The 24,097-nt window shown below is 36.1% G+C and overlaps 2 protein-coding genes across 3 annotated transcripts in view; both read left to right on the top strand.

Annotated features, from left to right (window-relative positions):
- LOC115624743 (protein goliath) overlaps positions 1-24,097 on the top strand; it is a 46,987-nt gene that overhangs the window by 8,047 nt on the left and 14,843 nt on the right. For both annotated transcript variants that reach the window (XM_030519570.1, XM_030519571.1), the window contains exon 2: positions 14,760-14,800. The gene's annotated coding sequence lies outside the window, so the exon portion shown is untranslated. The remainder of the gene's footprint in view (positions 1-14,759; positions 14,801-24,097) is intronic.
- LOC115624744 (lipase member H-A-like) lies at positions 195-1,381 on the top strand. Its single transcript, XM_030519573.1, has 2 exons — positions 195-327; positions 397-1,381. The coding sequence occupies exons 1-2, from the start codon at positions 288-290 to the stop codon at positions 1,293-1,295; spliced, it is 939 nt and encodes a 312-aa protein (XP_030375433.1). The 5' UTR covers positions 195-287; the 3' UTR covers positions 1,296-1,381.

Raw genomic sequence — 24,097 nt, 5'->3', positions numbered from 1 at the left:
TTTCAAATTCAATCGAACCGATAAAGGTTGCAACTGTGGCAAAAGGCAGAACAATTTTGAATGCATAGAAGATCTAGACGTGTTGTTTTAGTTATATAATAGACCAAGCCTAATATAAGTAAATGGAACTTCCGCCTATGAAAGCAGAATTAATATTTAGTTGAAAAGCTAATATCCAACCATTGTTATTGCTACCTTTGGTGAGATATCTAGTAGTGTTTAGTTGAACGGTTTATTGCCAACCATTGTTATACCTTTGGTGAGAAATTTGTTGTTGAAGTGCCACCATGAAAATCTTTTTCATTATCTTAGTGCTACTTATTTCGGGTAAGAAACCTCAAGCAAGAGAAAACCCCATTCTCCTCATCCATTCATATGAACACACCCTTTGTGTAGTTTCAGTTACTGTTCAGGTTAGCCATCAGTTCCATCAAAAGGACTCTGAAGATGACAACGCTGTATCATTCTTTCTATATACCCACTGGAATATAAATTATGCCCAGCAGATCGGGCCCATCGGAGCCTCCATAGCAGAATCACACTTTCGAAGGGCATTTCCAACCGTTTTTGTTATTCATGGAAGGAGACAGGGCCTTACTAGCAAGATGAACTCGAAAATTGCAAGAGCGTTGTTGTCCTCAAGTCATTACAATATAATAATTGTGGATTGGCAGGAAATGTCCGTGTTAGATTATGCGTTGGCTGCGGCGGCCGTCCCCAAAGTAGGAGATAAGGTGGGAAAATTCATCAATCACTTGAGTAGGTACCATGGCCTTTTCTTGTCCCGCTTGACTATTGTTGGTTTTGATCTGGGCGCCCATGTTGCGGGCTTTGCTGGTAAGACCGTTGGTTCAGGAGAGATTGGCTCTATCATCGCGTTGGATGCTGCGTTACTTCTATTCAATGTATACCCTCCTCATAAACGCCTAGACTCCAGCGATGCCAGATATGTGGAGGCCATTCACACTAATGCTGGTGGTGAGGGTTTCCTGGTGCCAATAGGTCACGCGGACTTTTATCCAAACGGAGGTATCATTCAGCCGGGTTGCCCAACCACCAAATGCAATCATAACCGTAGCATCGACTACTATGTGGAAGCTCTTAAGTACAATAATTTTGGCTCAATCACATGCAAGGACTATATAGCTGCCACCATAAATGCTTGTGGAAATACTTTGAGCTCTGTACGCATGGGCAATATAGCTAATAGTATGCGGAATAAAGGAATTTATTATGTACCTGTGAAAAAAGAGCCTCCATATGGTACAATATCCGCTATTTTTAATTCATTTTAAGCCGGATGCTTTGTTTTTGATAAAAGCAGAAACACAATTGTATTCGTGCAGAAAAATAATAAAATTTCATGAACATTTATTGCTTACCCATGATTTTTCTAAATTTAATCATTAGTTTCCTAGCAAAAAGTGCATATTACTCAAACTGCGATTCAATTTTATTATCATTATATTATCAATTGTACCAAAAAAAAACTTATTAATCATAAGAATCTGTTTAATTTTCCAACATTGAATGACAGTTTTAGTTTTAATATCTAACATGCACTTATTTGCTAGGAAACGAATGAGTAAATTGAATTATGTATGTATGGCATGTCTTTATCGATTCTTCTCGTGATGTTAACCAACAATATAGGGTCTGCTACACTTCTTTTTTTTCAAATACTATACATATATTCGTATTAAGCATGACGAGACTAATCGCCATGTCCGAGCCCCCAACTCTCTGGATGAACGCCAAACTTGGTATTTAGACTCTTTTAAAATCCAGACGAGCTTATTTTTATATTTTTTTAAATCCGTGAAAGTCTAAAGTTTGTTTGAAAGCGGAACATTATAGTATATCGTAGAGCTGGGTCGACTACTCACGATACTATCGATATATCGACTTTTTGTGTGAGCGTTATACTATCGATGTTTCGGTTCCGATAGTAAACGATAGTGGCCCGCATTTTCTACATTTTCACATCACTGTTTTTGGTGCATTGGGAACACGCGTTTAAATTAATTGGTGTTGGCGGCTTCTAATTTTGTAAATATGGACAAATTTTTGCAAAACGCAAGTTTCAAGGGTAGGTGCAATTATTTATTTAACGCTATGTGCAAATATTCATTATAGTTTTGTTCGCAAGCAGATCCCAGCATGAACAATAAGGGAGATTCTCAATCAATTAAGAAGCCCCGAATTGGCAAATCTAAGGTTTGGGGTCATTTCGAAAGGTCGAAAGATGGTAAGACGGCCAGATGTATCCACTGTTCGAATGTTTATAAAACAAGTGGCAATACGTCAAATTTATTCAACCACATTAAGAGAGTGCACCCAGGCCTTTCATTATACGAATTACCAGAAGGCCCCAGGACGATTGTTCCATTTCTGACGAACAATTACGATTCGTCTTCTAAAAGAAAGTATTGGAAGTATTTTTATTTGAAAACAAATTACATTAGTTACATTAGTAATAATGCGACTAATGACTGTGAAATGAACCGTTCCTTAGTTTAAATAATAAACAGAATTTCAAATGTTAAAAAAAACGATACTATCGATAGTATCGAACTTTTTGTTGAAAAACATCGAGATTATCGAATGTCTCAACTATCGATAGTTTCCCAGCTCTAGTATATCGTATGGAAAATATCAGTTGAAAGAACCGATAAAAAATCGTTCTTGCACGACTTTTTAATTTGATTTCTTTTCTTTTTACACACTAGAATAGTGAGCTGCCGCCGGTTTATTTTTAGCTTTCTAAGATATATTCACCTAGCTCTCGCTTAACACAACCTGTTTTAGTACGAACTCGGTCTAACACGATTAAGAATATGCTGGTTTTTTTTACAGGCTGAAAACCTCGTTCTTATACTATAGAAGTTAAACATATTTAAAAAAGAAGCGTATTTCTTTAACTAACCTTTGTTGTTGGAATATGCCCAGGTCAGGCTATTAACACTAGCTGAATCTGAATGTTAAAATAATCCTAATGTTAAAATAAAAGTTTACACTTTCAAAACATACTACTATGAGTATAGCTATAAAACTCTAATTGACTCTATCGATGTAATCAGTACTGGGAGGAAATTTGCCTTGAATTGTTTATTGTATCTATAAAAGAGCTCAAGGGGATAATATTGAATGGATATTGGAAGAAATTATGACTAGCGATTACCACAAAGAAATAATGTTTAGCACAAAAATGGCTTATAAATAAATTATATGTATGCCAATGGCACCAAATGGTTCTTAAATTTCTTATTAAGCAGCTTCAACATTTTTTACGCTTCAAAATATTTTCCTTTTTTATAAGATCAAGATCAATCTGTTAATGATAAATATTCAACACTTGGAGTAACTTTTTGTTTATTTTGAAAATGTTTAGACCGCAAAAACAGCGGAAATTTAAACGGCAAAACATTTTTTGTGTGTATGTCGAAATCTAGAAACATAACCCCTTATTTTGTATGGAGTCCATGTCTCGCTTAGCACGAGGTTTTCTAGGAACACAGCCCCCGTGTTAAGCGAGGGCTAGGTGTACTACATGTGTATGTGCAGGAGTTGAACCACTTTCTGTACGCGACAAATGGCAAGTGAAAACGTTTGACAAACAATAATTGTTAGCCACCAGTAGGGTATGCTGTCATGTGCCCCACAAATCGGATATGCTGACGTCAAAGGCGGTGAAAGGTGCACAACAAATGAACACACTTGCAGGCACCGATACGTACTTGTAGTCCGATTTCCAGTTGCTGTTCAGTTTACAAGTATAAACTACTCTAAGGCAGCTGCTGAGCCAGTAAAGACTTCCTCATACGACTGGGCCACGTGCCTGTTATAAAAACCTGATATATCCGCTGTTCAGATGGCAATGTCATTGTTATTATCATCGCAGTCGACAACTTCATCATCAAGCAAAGTTCTGGCATTTAATTTTCACATCAATTAATAACAATATACTATATAAACAATATATATAATTAATATAGTATTCACTAATTATGCATGCACTTTAGTTAAGAAGCGCGTAGCCTGAGTTTGGGATTCCAATTGTGCGTTAAGTGAAAAAGTTTGAAACCGAATCATTCAAACCAAATCAAGCTACGACTGGTTCATTCTAATAACCGGCTCAAAATAAATTGAAATTGTTTATTGAATTAATTTATTAATCACCGGGCCGGAACGTCAGCGACTCGCATAGCTTTGAATGCCGTGCGCTTGCTTTGTTTATTGCTTTGTAACCATTCTGATTGAACGAATCAATTTATTTAATTTATATCTGTATTGAATTGAGTTTTTCAATCAAACTTAAACTTGATGCTTAAACTATTCAACAGTCTAATCTAACAACAAACAATATTTAATAGCTCATAAAATGCCTTATTTGGTTTTAGTAGATGCCCTTGTTAAAGTTTTCCGCCGTTTCTAATTTGCTTTGTTTGCTGTTGGGCTCTTTAGTGCAACACTGATACCCTTCACATTGTCAGAGATAACACTGATCAAAGGTTCCAACTGACCATTATAATTATAGACCATAGCTCCCCTTTGATGCGTGATGCCCAATGGGCTTTATGATATCATTCATGAACTAAGTCAAAGGTCTTTGGGTTATGGCGAGTGACTGCACTTAAATACTTGTTAATTTCATAACCGGTTTTAGTTTTTGGCTTTTATGACTTACTTTGCTGCAACCTTCAGACTGAGGCAACCAGCCTACAACAGGCTTGCGGCTTATTAGCTTAATCGAAAGATGTACTTATAATTGTATATTAAAAGCACAGTTGTCATATGAATGGATGACCAAATAAAAAATCGGAAAAACGCTTTATAATACAAAATTTAATAGCACTGACATAGTACACAGTATTAAGTTCGCAATTTATTGTGATAAAGCTCACTAAATTGAATATAGCTTCCACACATAAATGAAACTTTGTTTTTCTATTGAAATATCAATAAATATATAGAATTATTTGTATAATGAAAGTATATAATATATTCTCATTTTCTATATTTCTTTAACAATTTAAAATGCTCAGCAATTAGCTCAGTTGCAACTTTCGACTTCTAATTTTCGTTAATATACTCGAATTATCTGTGAGTTTCGCTTAATATTTGCAGTCTGTGCAAATTGTATGTTTTAATGCCATGGCACTGTTATGGCTTCGATACCCATTTAATGTTTCTAGCCACCACTCCAAGTGAAATCGCAATGAAAATGGAACCACTTATAATCTCATGCGACACACTACCTATAATTGTTGCTCGGCTCAACGTGCAATGCTAATCGTTGAGGAAAATCGCCAACGCGCTTTCTCAATCGACTTTCAAACGGAATTTTTAGTGCTCTGCGGCATGAACGAGAAGTAAATGTATATAATGATGATGATGATGATGGTGGCGAGCTTGGGGACTGCTTATTGCTCCATTAGCGTACATAGGTGGGTGGAAATAAAAATATGTGAATCAGTAAATACTTGTACTCGTATTATGGCTAACTGTAAAAGACAAATGCTTTGCCATTAAAATTAAGTACGCTTCGTTAACTGGCGACTGCGCCAGGCGAACGAAATTGGGTCAAAAACATGCCGAACCGCACGTTTTGTAACAAACAACGACAAATTAAGCAACAACAACAACAGCAACAACAACGGCAGTAACGAATTTGCGAATGAATCATTTCGGAGCAGAGCTTCAAGTGCGCCCACGTCCATGACTATATTAGGGGGAGGATGGAGCGGATGGAGTAGATGAGGTGGCAGAAGCTGGCAGTGAGTGAAGTGTAAATTATGTTAATTGGTAAGCATTTATGGCATAATTAAGCCAGAGACATCCGAAGCAGAAACGGAAAGAGCGACGTCTTGTCTCATTAAATAACAGTTAAGTCAACGCCAATTTTCTGGCAAACGAAAGTAAAATATGTCTTGTTCATTGCATTGGCAGCTGGCCGAAGCTGTTTGTATTGAAGAGTGCCAGGAGAAAAGAATCGATTAACTAAAGGCTAATCATTTGTTAGCAGCAGCAGATGAAGGTACGCTGAAAATAAAGAATAAAAATCCAAAAAAAAAAAAAAAAACGCAACTAAGCAGTGAAGTGAAAGTAAAGAAGCTTGAGGAATGACTTGTTAAATTTCTCCATTTCGCATTGAAACTTATTCGTACTACTCGTAACGATTCGCAGCACCAAAGGTCAATATTCATTTGAATAATTAATAAAACAGGGAACTAAAAATCATTTACTTGCTGTACAATCGAACGTGACATTTTTAAAGCTTAATCACCATTATCTGTCATAGCCACGTGAGCTCATCACCCGGAGCTGGAAGCACATGTTTCCACAACAAATTTGTGAATTTGGTAGATGGCTCGAGCTGTGCGCATTTGAAAATAATATCAAAGTATAAATGAAAACAAGTTTATACCGATCTATGAAAATAACAAACAACAAAACATGGTCTGGCCAGCTTAACTCTACATTCAGAATTTCGCATGACTTATTTGTTTGAAATCTGGGTTAGGCAATGGAGTTTTAAGGAAGAAAGTTGCCTAAGCTGTCGCTGTCTTCAAAAGAGCTTATATCTGAGTTAATTATGGCAGTAAATTAAAAGAGATGGCAATCAAATACGTTTTGTGTGGGCCCTAACCCTTTGCAAGGGTTCAGAATATTGAATAAAGGCATATGCTCGTACAAATTACAGACATCTTATGTGAAATAAACTTTCTGTGGGCTTTCTCAAGTGGTCGGAAACTTTGCATCAAAGCGGAGAAAGCAAAAGGCTTTTCTTGACTGAATCTTAATGCATATTGTTCCTTTTGCTGACTCGTCGGTCTATTACTGCAATCCACAAAGTTTTCCTGCCGACATTTGACAACAACAGGAAAGTTATTAAAGAGTCGATTGAATGTTGACTGTGGAACCGTGTGGCTACTCGGAGCTTTTGGGGCAGCACACACAAATTGTTCGCATTTTATGGAATCAAAGGAAAAGTTTTTACATGACAAATCGCTTCTAATCGTACATACTATACGTGTACAATGCACGTCCACCCGCAAGCCAACGCTTTTCGCGATCAAATACAAATAAATGCTGAACTCTGGCGCACATATGTGAACTGGGAAAAAGCCACAGAGGCGAATAGAACTCAACAATGAACTTTTGGCAAACAAAAACAATGTGAAAAAACTGTTAAAAGTTCAAACACCGCTAGCGTCAAGCTAACGGCCAGCAATAAAAGCAACGCTACAGACAGACAGAGACAGTCGGACACAGGCAGCTCAACATCATGAGCGTTTCCAGGCGCTTTGGGCAATGGGCAACCGTGCGTATACGAAATACCATTACAGCGCCGATGTTCGCGGGCCAACAAACCTTCGCAGTACGAGTACGCAGCAGCAGACAAATTGGCCACGCATGTCAAAGCTCTCGGCAGCATTCTGAGAGCACAACAGCGTTAACATACAGTGAAAACTCCCTTAACGGACAACCCTCTTGGACGGAAACTTTTTTTAGAACATTCGTTTTGCTGACCATTTTAGAGCAAGTTCGACTCTCACTTTTTTCGAAAAATTAGAGCTAGAGTCTATCTTGGCTGGACACGTACCTAATGGATGTTTCAAATGCATGCAAAATAATTGTAATAAAATAATTATAGTAATTCTTCATTAAACTATTTTTTTCTACCCATGTGATTTACTACAAGATTTTTATAAAATATCCTACAACTTCCGCTATATAGTATTATTGTTGTTATTAAATTACATATCTCAGAATTAGGTGTATCTCAGTTGTGTACGAACAAAATTATAGTAGTGCTTGGACAAATACTGCAAAATAAATTAAATGTGTTGCTATTTTGCTCAGGAATGGGTGCAAAAGAAAAAAATATATAAATTTTACAATAATTTGTGAATATCTGTTTTTTTTCTGCTACGGCTGAAGCCAAGCTCTGCACTTTTAAATGGAGCGCATTAACTCAAAAATGGTTTTTAACGAAAAAAAAAATAAAGTTGTATGTTTATGTATATGTACATATATATTACGTAAAGCTATTTAATGAATTTGCCTGCTATATGTAAGTACTCACATAAATTGATTCAATATAATTGAATAAAGTCACTTTATTTAAATCGTCTTAATAGAAATAATATTTAAAATAATCGAAAATGAAAAGAATGTCTATGTATCCTGTTAACCGGACACTCCACTTGGATGGACAAAAGTTGGTCGACGGTGAGTGTGCGGTCAACAGAGGTTTCACTGTAGTAGGTGCATATGTACGAGTGTTTGTGAACGGGCAGGTATGTGTGTGGAGTGTGAATACTATTTACAGTATTTCACAGCGATTCAATTGTGTTGCTAGAGTTCAGTGGCAACATGTGTTTAAACAGAAGCAGACTCAAGGTATTTAATTTAGACATTGTCTCCACTTTATACTTGTACACAAAACGAAACTCAATCAAATGTCTAACGAATCGAGCAGCAGTATGTTCTTATAACCCTTGCTAGTCTACCCATTTTGCTTGCTTCGGAGTTTTTCTTCGTTTCAGCCGCAATCTAGTCTTGCTGTTGCGGTTCCTATCACTTGTCAATTGGTTTTTAATTAATTTAAACGTCTTTTTATTGCTTTGCTTGGTCTCTTCTTCTTGTTCGCAATCTTGCAGTGCGCTTGACACGCACCTTCTTCGGAAATTCTTACACCATTTATGTAACGTAATCGTTAATAAATTTCCTGAAGAATTTTGAATGATTTTTAATTACATGCCCAATACTTCCCTGACAGGTTGGTTCATATCTTATCAAGTGTCGACTGAATTTGACTGTGAAAATCTATTTGCATGTAGTGACGTGTTTGGCAATCAACTTGTTTTAGTCATTATAGCTTTATTGACCATAAATTAAAGATATACAAATTATTTATATGGCTTATTGGCTTTGGCATATTTATTATTTTCATTGATTTATTACAAATGTATATTTTGGTATTTGAGTGGATTTTGTAAATATAATTTATCATATATAAGTCTTTAATAAAATTAGATGTTCCCATTACTTTACAATAATAGACACTAGAATAAATCATAAAAAAAACATCTGCTTTTTAATATGGAATATGAGAGCCTGTCGGTTGATTGAATACTCTTCTAAGAGAATGTTTGAATTTCCATTGTACATTACATCTATAAATGCATCAGAAATATACCAATTTATAAATAATTTTAACAAACATTGGGTTCTAGTCGTGTTATTAATTTTTAATTTGTGATCAATTTTTCGACAAATATCTGTATCTTGTTAAAATCGGAGTAGTTTAAATAATAGCATCTTGTCTTCTTTATTTCTCTTAGTTGAAGTTTATTTATTAGTTGCAAAGTGAAAGCATTAACCTTTTTTTCAAATATTAGTTAGTGCTTTGAAATACTAAGTTTCAGATTTGCTTTGGATATATATATATATATATATATATATATATATATATATATATATATATATATATATATATATAGAATTTCTATAACAATTGACTTAGAATTTCAATTTTTTATTTTAAAAGAAATTTTATAGAAATTTCCGGAGTTTATTTTCGAGTTATTATTAATATTATTATATTTAAATAATTATTAATTATTATTAATTAATTATTAAATAGACAAGAAGCTAAATTAAATTTTTTCTCATATGACAGTCTCTACCTCCCTTTTTGATAGCCTTTATCACACACCGAACTGATAAATTGCACAGATTTCTTGGAGCAGTTTATTATTGAGAGATAATGTTGCCAAAGCGTCAATTATGATACCCTATAAATTCACAAACCGCAAATAAATAATTTCTTCATAAACAGACTATTATTAAGTATAAACATACCTGTAATGCTGACTGTAATGCACTTTTTCGATAGACCTAAAAATAATTGCGCGCATGAGTCACAAACACGACCACCCGCTGCGTCCCTGCCGACGACCAGCTAAGAAAATTACGATGACAACTGACGCCCTACAACCAACCAGCAATCAAGGAGCAAAAGACGTCGCTGCAGGAGACAACAGCACATTTGCATGCCCCAACTAACTAGCGGGGCTGCGGCAGGCGCCCGTCTTGCTCTCCAGTGCCACAGCTCTTCACCTCTTGCTGCATTAATTAAACTGGGAAACGATGTGCCAGCCTACTGCCTCCTTCCTTACGTCTTCTACTTGTATTTGTATTTGTGTTTGTTGTTTTCTTTAATATTTCTCTGTGTTTTCAATGCCCACGTTTTCGACGTTGATGTTGCTGTTGTTGTCGCCACAGATGCGTGTTGAAGTAGAAAATTATCGGCGGCGGTTATTCGACGCGACGGAGGCGCGCCTCTGTTTGTTTTCGTGGCCCCCACTTGGCTCCTTTGCTCTACTTGCCATTGAGAGTTCGTCTATCTGTCTATTTGTCCGCCTGTCCGTCTGTCTTATGCCTTCCCACCAGCTGCTCAAAGAGCTTAACAAAATATTTATTTTTTCACTACTCAAAATAATTAAGCGGCGCGTCGAGGAGGTTAATTAGTATTGATTGTGCGAACAAGAGTTTATCTCGCGCACAGGGGCAGACAAATTGTTCATTACGAGTTCGAGCAATATATTCCAATACAAGACTATAAAGTGCCTGACCCTCCCTTACTCTACCGACAATTCCCAGGAACAGCTGCAGCTCTCAAGTGGAGCACTTAATGACTGGATCTGTATTCGAATTGGAAAAGTGTAAAGCAGACTACTCGTACAAATCTAGTACTAACTGTTAATAAGTTCTAATAGTGACTGAATAGAGAACAAAAATTGTGTTAGAATTTTGATACTAAAAGTCTATAGTGAACAATAAATATCGAATTTACATTGAAATTATATGTTAATTAGCCTTAATAAACCAATAATTCGAAAGCATTTTTTATTAAATACCAACACATCGGAATGTTCTTAAATAAAGTCTATTAAGTTGAAACGAATTAAATAATTCATAATAGTAGATCATAATTGAAATTACTTTCCTACTCAATTAAATACTATATCTTTTTCCTGTTCTGTGCTCTGGTTGAATATTATGATTATGTATTCCGTCCACATGCTTAAGATTAGTAATCATTTATGTATATAAGTTAATTATGTGTTCATTATGCTTGAAAATAAATAAAAAATTATTAAATTTTTTTGCTTAGTTATGTTTTAAAATTAAATAATTTAAATAATATATAAAATATTCAATATATAGATAGACACATTTTTATGCACCGTTTCAAAAGTATACATCCATATTGCGTCTATGCGTGGAAATGCACGGAAATACACGGAAATGAATAAACAAAACACTTATACATAGAGCCTGTAGTTCTTATGCTCTCCGAGATCTAGGTGTTCATACAGATGGATTGACGGAAGGACAGATGGGCAGACGAAGGGACATACTGCCATGGCTACATTGACTTTACTGCAAATGCTGATCAAGAATATATGTACATAGACACTTTATGGGGTCGATAGTGCTTTTTGCTATTTGCCTGTTACATTTTTTACTTAATATAGTATGCCTTTCATACCTTGATTCAAACTTGTACACGTACTTTTTACGTAAGAAATATATTTGGCTCTACCTAAATCATAACCTTTAAAGGAAGTCGATTTACTGTTGACTACAATAGCTCGATATTTATTTGAATAATTTATCTGGAGACCAAATCGATTTCTGTATTCTGTACCTTTGACATAGCACGCAGCTTTGGCTGACTACCAATTCACGATTATAGCCCCTCAATGGATGACGGCTTATAGACCCCACCCCGTTATACTACTTCATAAATTATTGACAATATTATTGCGTTGAGGTTGTTTCAATTATTCGTGCTGCCATTTGGGGCAATTGCTATCGATTAGTAGTAGGTTAGCTAATGTTTAGGCGATTTGTTGTCCAACCGCAGCTACGGAAAGGGACATTTTTATGATAAGAAATAATAAACAAAAGGAAATACAAAAATAATTGTGATTACATATTGTGTAATTCGTAATGAAAGCATTTCAGGGACAGTTTGATATCGGTTGCCCAATGGCATAGATTGAATATTCATTATACCCTTAGTACTTATATTAATGCTAGTATTATAGATATTAAGTGCACTGCATTCTAAAGTACAGCAATTTCAAGTAACCATGACATTTCTACTTCAGTCATTCGAAAATATAATGAAATTAGAATTTATTGATTATAAAATTATTTATTTAAATTAATAAAACAGCCTAATTTATTTATTTATTCAATGCTAAAGATTCAACTTGCAACTAACCGGTTTTAATAGCTAAGACTACCAGGATGAATAATTAATAATAAAGTACCAAAAATTAGACATGTTTACTTAGACAATATAATTTTTATGTAATGTTTTTAAAATAATAAGGAAGTAATAATAAGGAAATTGAAATATTATTATAAATATTTAAGTTTTGGAGGAATTTCATTATTTATTTTATGTGTTTAATAGTAAGTGGAAGAAGAATGGCTGGATCAGTAATATCAAATAGAAATGTTTGATGTGATTAATGTTAACGAAAGATGTGTTACATAAGGAGTTATCATACACATTCAAAGGCACTTTCCATAATATAATGTTTAAAGTCAATTTTATTACCCAATTAGTTAATTGTTGTTGTAAAAGTAACTAATATTGAAATAACTCTTCAATTTCGAAAGTCCTATATTACTTTATTTTGATATTAATTCTTTAATTATGCTATTTGTCTTTTTAAATCTTAAAGATATTATGTTTACATAAATTTAAATTAAGCACAGTTGCAACTAAGATTATGATGTTTTCGTATGCATTAAAACAAAATTGTTTCATTATTTACCGTAGAAACGGAAGCATACACTAAGTCATATACGAAAATACGAAAGTTTCATTCGGATAAGAACTTGTCGATTTTAATAGGGGCTTCCAAACTACGTCAACTACTTACCAGTATAGTACTATATATGTATTGTTAACATTCACTTGAACGAGAAATAACTAATTTGCATATTTTATCGTCTGCTGCCTTTCACAACAAACTGTGCAAATACTATAGATTGTCATACAAAGTTTGGGCTGGCAAACAAATTAAAGCCACGAATGAGGAAACGATAAGATTTTCGCTAGCGGTACCGAGGAACCAGTTCCAAAACAGACCAAAGCAAATGAAATTCAAGCAGTTTGAAGCAAACAAATAAAGCCACTCACCTTGCTACTGGAGAATTTATAAACACCGATAGACTAATGCGTCGTAGCTGGAAATTTACATGATCGAACAATAACAATATGCAAGTTTTCCGCATTAGAAAAGTGACAACAAAGTCAGAATACGCCAATAAATTGTGTTTGCGAATTTGCGAATTAAAATTGAATTTAATTGAAAATCACGACACACACACACCAAGCAGAGGGGTGTGACAAAAAAAAAAACAACAACAACAATAATAACAATCTTAAACCATAACAGCGACCACAAATTATATGTGCGTTGCACATACGCCCCGTGTACATGTCCAGGCTTAAATATCAAATGACTATCGATAAAAATGTCAGTCATTCACTAATTGGATACAAAGGCGCGAATGTAATGAGACAACGTCTGAGGCTTCGGCGAAGCAGCAACAACAACGACAACAACGACAAGAACGACAACACCGACTATGATTAAATGCGCGTACGTTCTATGAAAATCAATACTGTTTAGCAATCTCAGCACGCAAATCGTCAGAAGTAGAAAAAAGACAGCAAAACATTATCATGAAACCGTTGGCGTCAGTCATTTGCAAAATGCAGAGTATAGGAAGCGTCAGAGTGTGGTGGTGTCTGAAGCGGGGAGCTAGTCTATGAGTTTCTGCGATGTTACTCCACTAATTACCAAGTGCTAAAGAATTTTACACGTCGCGTTATATGGGCTAATGTCGTCTCTATTATTATCATTGGGGGCACCACCCGTCTATATATAGTACTCGTATGTATGTGTGTATATATAGACGTCACGTTTTGTAGCAAGTGCAATGGGCATGAACGAAAACTGTGATTGTGTACGTGAGTTGAGATATACATGTGCATATAGAGCAAATATTTACAAATGCATCCAATAAATACTTATACATAACTAATCCAGTGGGCTGTGCAAACAAAGTAGCGAAGGTTAGGCGGTTTTCATATGAAACACATAATTTAAATAAAGTTGAACACGTGGAAGAATTTCAAACACTTAAAGTCATAATTGCGAGTTCAAAGATTTCAGCTTAGGACTAGCATTAAATATAGTTAAGTACTAGTTTTGAAAAGTTGCAAAAATCATTAACAGGAATTTCATATAATTATACCTACAATACACATTATTTTAGTCGATTCGATTTACACATTTTCAACATATTTACCATTTTGGCTATCTTTATAGCGCTCAGCTCAGGGGAATGTTCAAAATTTAAGACAGCTTTCAAAATATTCTAGTCTCTCATAATTAGACAGCTAGTCACCATCAGCCCAGCCAACAAAAGGTCAAGGTCGTGTGGCTGGCAACTGAGCCTATTCGTATTGTTTGTTGTGTGTGAGCCCTTGAGCATACCTGGGATCAAATACTTGTATGTATTTGCAAGTATAACAAACAACAAAATCCTATTGGATGACTTTTGACACTCGTACACTAATTGACTGATTGATTTTGCAATCAATAAATTGTATATTTTATAAATAATTGTCTCTTTTCGATTTGCTTTTGTTGCAGCGTGCAATTGGTCAGCACTGGAGCAGCAGAATAAGATTGTGGTAAGTTCAGATGGTGGCAAATATAGATGATGAATGAAAGCGGAGAGCAATCAAAACAGTTGAGATAGGCAAAGTTATGACTTAAAAGAAAAACATCCTCTAAACACTCATATAGATACAGAAACAAAAACAATCTTGAGGCTTACTTAAAGATAGCAGATAACACCTGATAACTGAATTACAAAGAAATAATCTTATTTCGTGCAGCTATATTTAAACTAAATCTGGAAGCTAACAACATCCATGTGGCGGTAGCATACTGATTAGATAGTTATATATATTCCTGCTCTTATCTCAACTTCGCTTACATACATATAGTATGAATGTTTTTGATACTAAGTACAAAATCCTCTGCCTCGTCAAAGTAGCTTTAATCAGGAAAAAATATGTTTCTTCTTAATTCCCATTCATTATTATCACAAAGAGTACTTTATTGCACGGATTACGTACAGGAGCGCTAACATCTTTCATGTTGAGGTAGCACACAGATTAGATAAATAGCTATATAAATATCTGTTCTTATCTCCAATACAGTACATCTGTTCGAATGTCTCTGCAAAACGAATGCAAAAGCCTCCGACCTGTCGAAGTCGCTTCAATCAGGCATAAATAAATATATTTTTCCCAAATCTCACTCATTCGACATACTTGTATTATGGCATAGATTACTTGTCGTTATCGGCATACTTACACGTATATAGTATATTCCCAAAACATTTTGTATTCAAGCCATGGCGCGGCCCGCCCCTCAAAATCATTCGCACGTCATGTCATCAGCATTAGAGTAAATAAGGCTACATAATTACTAACCATTTTTAGAGGAGGCATTAGCACCAGTAAAACCAACAACAAACTGGACTTCCGTACCTGTACTTGTATGTACTCGTATATGGCTCGGTTCAGAAGGCATTTTGGTAAGAGGTGGGGACAGGTGAAGGACATGCGCGTGGCAGCCCACGTGCTGTCTTTGTTGTCAGAACTGTGTGGCTGGGTTCGGTGCTGGCCAGAGCTGAAGGAAATACGATAAATAATTAATGTCTGTTATGCGTCTATCTAGTAAACGATTCAGTGCTTAATTTAATTTTGTGTTTAATCTTTAACAAATTATGTTAATGTTTAATTTGTTAATTGGAAAACAAACTTAAGTGTGTCCTTTCTTTCCTTCTATACTACATGAGTCTATAGGTTTCAATATGCTTTGAGATTGCACCATTCATACTTTGCTATTTACTGATATATATGATATATATCAAAATGTCGCTACGCAGTGCAATATTTGTATTCTTTAAAGTGAGCTGCAATTAAGAAATTGCCATTTTTATGAAATCCTCCCTTTTCAAATCAAAGCTAACTCATAATTATCTCAATTCTAATATTCCAAATAGTCATAGTTTGTTACAGACTCTTGCAAAATTCAAGTCATTTGTTCTCTGTGGCTCTGAGCTGATTGTTCCATAAAGCCAAGCGACACAACCAACTTTGTATCACAATTACACAATGTCGCACACACAAAGCCGAGAACACTTGATTTCTATGAAAGACGACAATACGAGTGTAAAGTCATCAGCCTGCACACTCCCCGGCATTGGTCGGTTCCTACAAACATACAAGTATAGCCATGTATACATATGTAGATGTTCATGTGTTTACACACTACTAGCGCCATTGTTTGGCGAACATCAGCAGTATTTACTTTTTAACCAAGATACAGATACTCGTACAAACACAGATACATCAGTAGCCGGCAACCGAGCCGTCTGAGCCGACTACCAACAAGAACTTGGCAACTTGGAACCTGTGGTTGGGGCGGAGGTTGTGGGGTAACCTTAACCCAAACTGCACATGCAAACGACGTTGGTTGCTGTTCATAAATGCATACGTACTTACCTACCCGCGCATATAGTATACTATATATTCAGGTCACTTGTTTATTATCTGTATTTTTCAACACGAGTGCGAACATGAGCAACAACAACAAGAACAACAAGGGGGGTGGATGCACCGGCAAAAATCTGCCGTGAGCAGAGACGTGAAAAACCATTACCAGTCTTCACTCTCGACACTAGAAACTGAGTATGATGATGCCACAATGCAGATCAGAAAGTCCAAGTAAGAAAAGAAAACTGAAATAAATGTATAGGCTTGCCACCAAGGAAATGTTGGCAGCCGTCCCTGCGCTGCCTGTGATAAATAAACTGCTAGTGGGTAAGTAACTGGGCAGGACGAGGCGGGCAAGGTAGTTCTCTCGGCTCTGTTGTTGTTGCTCCCTCAAAATCAATAACTGAGAGCGCCGCAAAATGGGCAAAGGGACTGACGCGTGAAGCCTTATGCCACCGCTAGCAGCAGAACACGGTTCGTTAGGCACAGTGTCCCAAATCAAATGTGTCAACACGAAATTCAGATCAGATTAGGAAAAATGTTGTTATCCAAAAATCAGAAAATACTGTACTACAAGTACATACAAATGTGAGCTACGGTTCGCTGGGAAACCCGTTTTACATTCAAATATAAAACCAACAGTTGCAGTCGAGCAAGCCCGACAGTGAAATACTCGTACTCTGTACCCAAACAAACTTCCGCTTATATGCTCCTATGAATAGGTTCCCCCATAGTAGAAACAAAAAGAAGAAGACCAAAAAACGCAAAGCCGATGCTGCAGTCTGTATTGGACTACAAATTATTCCCAAGAACTTTTCTGAACATTCAAAACAGGCAGAGAATAATAGGATAATTACGTATGAGTATGAAAAGTTTAGTTATAAACTAAACAAAACACTGAAAAGAATTGCTGGTATCCAACGAAAAGAGGGAAATTCAAGCAAACAAAATAAAATCATATGGTCTAGGTGGAGGGAGCCTATTTAACAGGTTTGGTCCATGTGAGCTCATGTGCATGCATATAATTATTCTTCTGCTTGTTTTGGATTATACAAATATGTAGTATATTTTATTTTCTGTTTGTTATTTTGCACAAATTAAATATAGCTTCACCTTTTATCCTGCAGGTACGGTATAAAGTTCTTTAGGTTTTTATTTATAACAAAACGGCTGTAGCTACGGTGTTAATGCAACTCCAAGTCCTCAACCAAAAAGTTAAATTCAAAATCTCTGATATTATAGATTTACGTATTTCGATTGTTAAAACAAGGATGGCATGTCGGAAAGTCGGGTTCTAAAATCGCAATTCCTACTTAAGTTAAAGATTTAAAATGTTTGCTTTTAAAGAATTTTGAAATTTTGTACCTACTTAAAAAAAAAAAAGTAAATTGAATATAACAAACACGAGTAATACATACTTGTATAGCAATCATGATATACCAACGTATGTGGCTTTATATATGTACATATATATTTTGAATTGTAGAGTTTTTAAACGGGTCTGTGAGTGTGATTTTATGTGCAAAAACAACAACAGCTGCTGCCAGATAATACATTTATGGCAATAACTTTCTTTGGAATTGAACCATCACTATAAACCTTCATATGAGACATATGTATACTTGTAGTATAAGCACTAGCCAGGAGTAAAACGTTCTAGAATTACGAAAAAAAAGACGGACGACTCGTCTTGTCACACCGACCAAGAACATGTACGGGTAACATATACCTCCATTCCCATGAACATTGTCTATCCTTGACCTTTTTTGGGTACGGGTTGTAAAAATATAATTGAAAATCGAAAAATTCAAGAAATAATTGTTTTAGGTTAAGCTCAAAAAATAACATTTTGTAAGCTTATGTATCGAAAATAAATTTGTATTCGCGTCATTTCAGTAATGCCTCATTTATACTTATAAATAAAACATTCAGATCGGCAACAATGAGTAGAAAATCAGAAACTTGAGCTCTTAGGGCTGCGATATGTGTGATTTGTTAAAAAAGCACACCCCACGCATGTAGAATATTCAGGCCAATTGAAACAAGCCTTCGAATGTGTGGCATGCTCTAAGAAGAGTAAGAACCTCCTTATGTTGAATCTAAAAACCAGAAAAAACATCAACTAGTTGTAGCGCACATGCCTCGGGGTAGCGATCGAAGGGTGCCTCGATATGTAAACAATTACAAAGGAAAAATAGCGGAAATCACGTTTCTACAAGGCAACAAAGCACACGACGCTGCCACTGACGTAGAAGCGGCTAATGAAGGTGGCAGGGAATAAGCCGTTGGAGGTAGTGCTGTTGGTGGTGCTGTTGGCGGTGCCCACCACTGCGAGCAGCGCCGGACTGGACTCGGACCCGACGGAAAGGGTATGGGTGGGGCAGTGCAACAACATGCCGGTGCTTAGCACGCGGAAGGTGGGCATAGGTGTGTGTGTGTGTCTTGTATGAAGATTTATGACGTCGTTGGCGCTGACGTTGGCTTAAGCACCGACGGGAGGCAAACACATGTTTCCTCCTCCAACCACAATGTGTATGCAGAAAAAAAAACAAAAACTGCGCCAAGGGAAATAACTCAAAAGTCTGCTGCAGATATTTTTATACCCTTTAATAAACTCTAAGGTAAAGGAAAAGGTAAATTATTTTTGGTAAGTAAGTCAAACACAAAGAATGGTAGACAAGGTACTTATTATAGCACACATAGCTGGCCACTAGAAGTATTATAGATGGGGAGATGGATCAATATGTTCTGCCTTAATCACTAATCCTCCCCCAGTTATAGAACTATGCCCTAAAGTAAAGATAATATGTCAATACCGACCAGAACAGATCACAATACAGCTGTCATAGAACATATGTACTATATATGATTGAATTGGATTATTTGCATAAAAACCGATTTTGTTTGTAAAGATATATACTTGTATAAGATAACCTTATTGACCACAACTGACATGGAAAGTGAAAGACAAAACAAAAATGTGTCTTGCGTAAGGTTCGATGGTACAGACAGTTTGCGAACACGGAGAGAACGGATTTAGTTCTGAGAGAATGAAGGGAACATAAGTAGCTTTGGCGCAAACATAAAAAAATCTTAGCTCCTTGTTTTTGTTATTGTTAAACGTGACTTTTGTGAACGTGATTTTCATTTTCATTTAGTTTGTCACCGCCAGACGTTGCGTGTAACATGTGAATGAAAGTTTATGAGTATTTATTTATATGCACGAGTACATATGTATTTATAGTATAAGTATGTGTACAGGCATATAGCCATACTTTAAACTCTACCTGGAAATCGTAGACTAATCAAATTTATTACAATCAATATCATTTCTAGCGAACTTTTTCGGGTTGCGCTGTCAATATTTTAATGTAAGTTTTTTATTAGTTTATTCGTCGGGCACTTTGTACAAAGACATCAAAGTTCGTTCTTTGAAGCCATAAATCGAGCCACGTGACATAAATATTTATGTGTTATTCCATAAATATGGGAACATTTCGAAACATTCAGTTGCAGTCCAATAGTTCGACTGCACTTCCAAGTGCCTGACGCCAAAGAAAATATTTTAGCAAAACCACATAGATAGAGACATTGTTAACAACTGAAACCAAGTCCTATGAGAATTACAGTTTTCCTAGCCATGCAGACTCCAAGCAGCAAGGGTAAAAACATAATTTCCCATATATCCATATTCGTGCATGTAAAAATTAATTAGAATAGTGTACATCTCCAGTGTGGTTAATGTGAGATCGGCCGTTTCCGACATCCAGCTGTTCATCCAGACGAATGGACATGTGTAGATCGTCATATTAATTACGAATATGTATACTTTATGGGATGGGAGATGTTTCCTTCTTCCTTGTAAATACATGTGCAACTCCACAAACATAATTCGTAATGCATGTGTGTTAAAAGTGGAATCGAAAATAGAAACAAATCGGCACTCTGCTTGTTAAAACATTTTGCAGTTGCATCGAAATTCAATTCGAAATTTCGCCCTCTTTACAGTTCTGGCTAAACAATGCATTGCAATGGAATGACAATGACATCGCCAAAGTGAAAATGGATAGGAGAATACGAAATCGACAAAACGTAATGATGACTGACGACTGTAATGGCAAATGCAACTAAGTGATATTGAAATGCATTTGCCAAATAAAATATGTATTTGTAGCAAAAAAAAGCATTGTTGGCCCTGAGCCAAGCATTTGGCGCATGGAAGCAAGCCACTCAGCAATCTCCGAGCCCCCCACCTCTTAGCCAGATGGGGCGACCGCAAACAATTGAAAGCCCCAAACGAAAGCGAAAGTAGTCCCGAATACGAGAATTGAGCATTTAAATGGGCCTTGACTCGTGCCTAACGCAATTCGAATCATCTTCGCAGTTCCAGACCTCAGTAATTAAAAACTCTTCTTGCTCGCACCCTGCCCCAGTACAGACTTGTAATTTGTGGCAGCTGCAACGTTTTAAATGATTTGTTTACTTTGCGCAGCTTATACGAAAGGGTCTTACTACATCAATGGACGGAAATTGGCCCACAGTGTGGCCAAATGCAAATGGTGATGGCTATAGCTTCTTAGCCACTTCCTCCTCCTCATATTATTGATGATGTGCAGGCATTTGCTTTGAACTTCGTCTCACACCCATCGTTTGGTTAAGTTTCGCATTATGGATTTTGTCTATAACTCTGAAAATGATTTATTGCCACATACGCTCAGACATATGTACACCCCATAGAGAGAGCTTAAGTAAGCTACTTATTTTATCGAAGTGTGTTGGAAACTTTTAGCTCTGGCTGTCGTTTTCAATGCCCACTCACTACGCGTCAAAATAAAACAAACAAGTCGACATTTTAGTGCATATTTCCTGTGCTTCGTGTGCGCTATAAATATATGAACAGATATGTACTTGCATAAGAATAAACTTATGTGGGTCATTCGAAAAGTTTGTAATTAGCCCAACAGGAAGCATTGGGGAAGGAAATAACAATGTAAATGACACACAAACACAAGTACAATCGGTTCAGAAGTGTCATTTAATCAACTATATAAAATACGAGCCATTCAAAATTGTTTCACGCCTCGAGTGGAAACCAAAGTGAGAAACCTATAGCGTGAACCGCCTTCTCCAATTCTAGCATGTTTTCGTCACCTATCGGCACAGACTTCAATTTTCTGTTCCAAACTCTAGTTTGACTTCAGTTTATAGTATTTGTGTCTTGGAAAGAGTGAAAATCGGAGTGCTTTAATGTACCTACATACTTGTAGATTATTATGGCACTTCCAAAAAAAGCACAACAACAAACTCAACTCCACCAGCCGGGACCGAAAGCCCAAAAAATGATGGGAAATTGAAGTTCAGGCGAAGTGCAATAATAAAACAAGTCAGCCGACGACGAAAAGCAAGAAGGGAAAATGTTGTCGTTGTTATTTTTAGCAGCATATGTAGAAATATGTATGATGAGTGACTGTGTGTGCTCAGATATATAGTACTATACTATTTGTGTGGGTGTGTGGCATGTGTCGGCGTATGTTTTAAATTGGTTTCGCTTGCACAGATGTTGCAATATGCAAACAAGCGGAACAGCAGCAGCAGCAACAACAACAACAACGATAGCAGCAACAGCAGCAGCAGCAGCAAGAAGGTGCCAAACACTGTTGGTGCCAAATGGCAGCAGTCAGGCAGTCAGGCAGTCACAACATCAAGTGAGTGAGTGGTTAGTTGAGCGGCATGACCGAGGGGGGCTGAGTGGTGCATGTGCAGCTCTTGCAGCTTACAAAGTGAATAATTTCAATGCATATTAGAAAAGTGTGCCATTACAACAACAACAACAACAAAAACAACAACACCAATAACCACATCTACTATGGTTCGTGCACAAACGACGATAAAAGCATTTCTTGCTGCGTAACTATTTCGTTTCTTCCACATTACTAATATTATATACATACTCTATGTATGTAGTATATACAGTATGACCTTGATAGTCCGAATAATAGGTGATTAGCCAATGTCGGAAATACCGAAACTTACGGGTAAGCGAGAAAACGAAAACACTGAAAATAACAATAATTTAAGCAAATAGAACTTATTTTTATGGATCATGAAAGCATGCAGTTCGTTTTTAATGTAAAAGGAGCAATGATTAATTGAAACTGGCAAAATTTGTATACATACGGGTATGATTAGGAATGTCTACTATTCATATGCAATAAATTATGAACTATATAAATGACGTGCCCTAATTTCTGAGGTGGGAGAAGAATGTCGTTGTGCGGACTGAAAGGTTTACGTGACTATGAAATGGATATCCGAACTACGACGCTGTCCGATCTATCCAGATTGTACTGTATATTTGTATGCAAATGTTAGGCTGCTACTGTTATCTTTATTGTCGTTGTTCTTATTGCTACCTAATTGTTGGCGATACTGCCGCCTCGTACAAAGGTTTGTGTGCGCTGATTACCTCAATTCACTCGTTTGTGGTTTTAACAAATCATGCTTATTGTTGCAACAACAATACGAGCACATGTTCCCGCTCCGAGATATGCCTTCACCACAGATCTAAGCCACAAGTAATTGATAACCGCTTATGTGACTTTAAAGTCTGTTGCATATCCCATTAAATTGTGTTTATATTATACATAATTAAAATGTACTTCGATAATTCTTCTTTTATAAACAAACTCTCACCGGCGTAGTTGAAATTTTAGCTCATAAACATGAATGACTCGACTTTTGAACAACTTGTCCCACCTTTAACAAAATGTATTTATTTTTATCTAAATTACTAGATAAAGCAAATAAAATATAACACCTACTTTATCGTATTGAACAAAAGTAGGATCAGCAGCCGAGCATGGCCAGAGATTACGTTTATATCGATATACTTTATATTAAAGGAGGAGTAGGCAGATGCATCGAAGTATAACATCAACTGGTTCTTTTTAAGACTTCAATCTACGAATAGCCAACATAAGACAAATACAAATACCAAATTTTGTTACGATATCGAGCACTCTTTTATCCTTCTTTCCTTTTTTATCCTAATCATATCATTTTATCTGTATTCTTTGGGAGCGTACAGCTCCATAGTGGTTTGTTTGTCCTTTGTTACTGCCATACAAATTTGTTTTAAAAGAAGAACTCCTTGATTAAGGCAAACAATATTCTAATACATACATAGTATGTACCTAAATTACTAATTTATAATTTTACACTGTCGCAAAACTAAACTGCTTCACCTTAACACTATTCAATTAATACTGTTGCATTTTTATTGAAATTCTTCAATCTGGTCAGAAAAGTGTAATTCCATTGTATTCAAATTTTGTAGATACAAATATGTAGTACATATATAGAATGTGGAATAGTTTTTTGTTTATTTTGACCAAGTAGTTAGGACTTAATGAGGCAGCC

Source organism: Scaptodrosophila lebanonensis, unplaced genomic scaffold (assembly GCF_003285725.1).
Source record: "Scaptodrosophila lebanonensis strain 11010-0011.00,11010-0021.00 unplaced genomic scaffold, SlebRS2 tig00000061-arrow-pilon, whole genome shotgun sequence".
NCBI classification, from domain to species: domain Eukaryota; kingdom Metazoa; phylum Arthropoda; class Insecta; order Diptera; family Drosophilidae; genus Scaptodrosophila; species Scaptodrosophila lebanonensis.
Note: the sequence above shows the minus strand (reverse complement) of the source record. Positions and strands in the feature narration are given on the sequence as shown.

Excerpts from the sequence above, each read along its gene's own strand:
- LOC115624744 (XM_030519573.1), top strand. The coding sequence starts at position 288 with ATGAAAATCTTTTTCATTATCTTAGTGCTACTTATTTCGG. Across the intron at positions 328-396 it reads CTTAGTGCTACTTATTTCGG|TTTCAGTTACTGTTCAGGTT; the intron begins GTAAGAAACCTC and ends CCCTTTGTGTAG.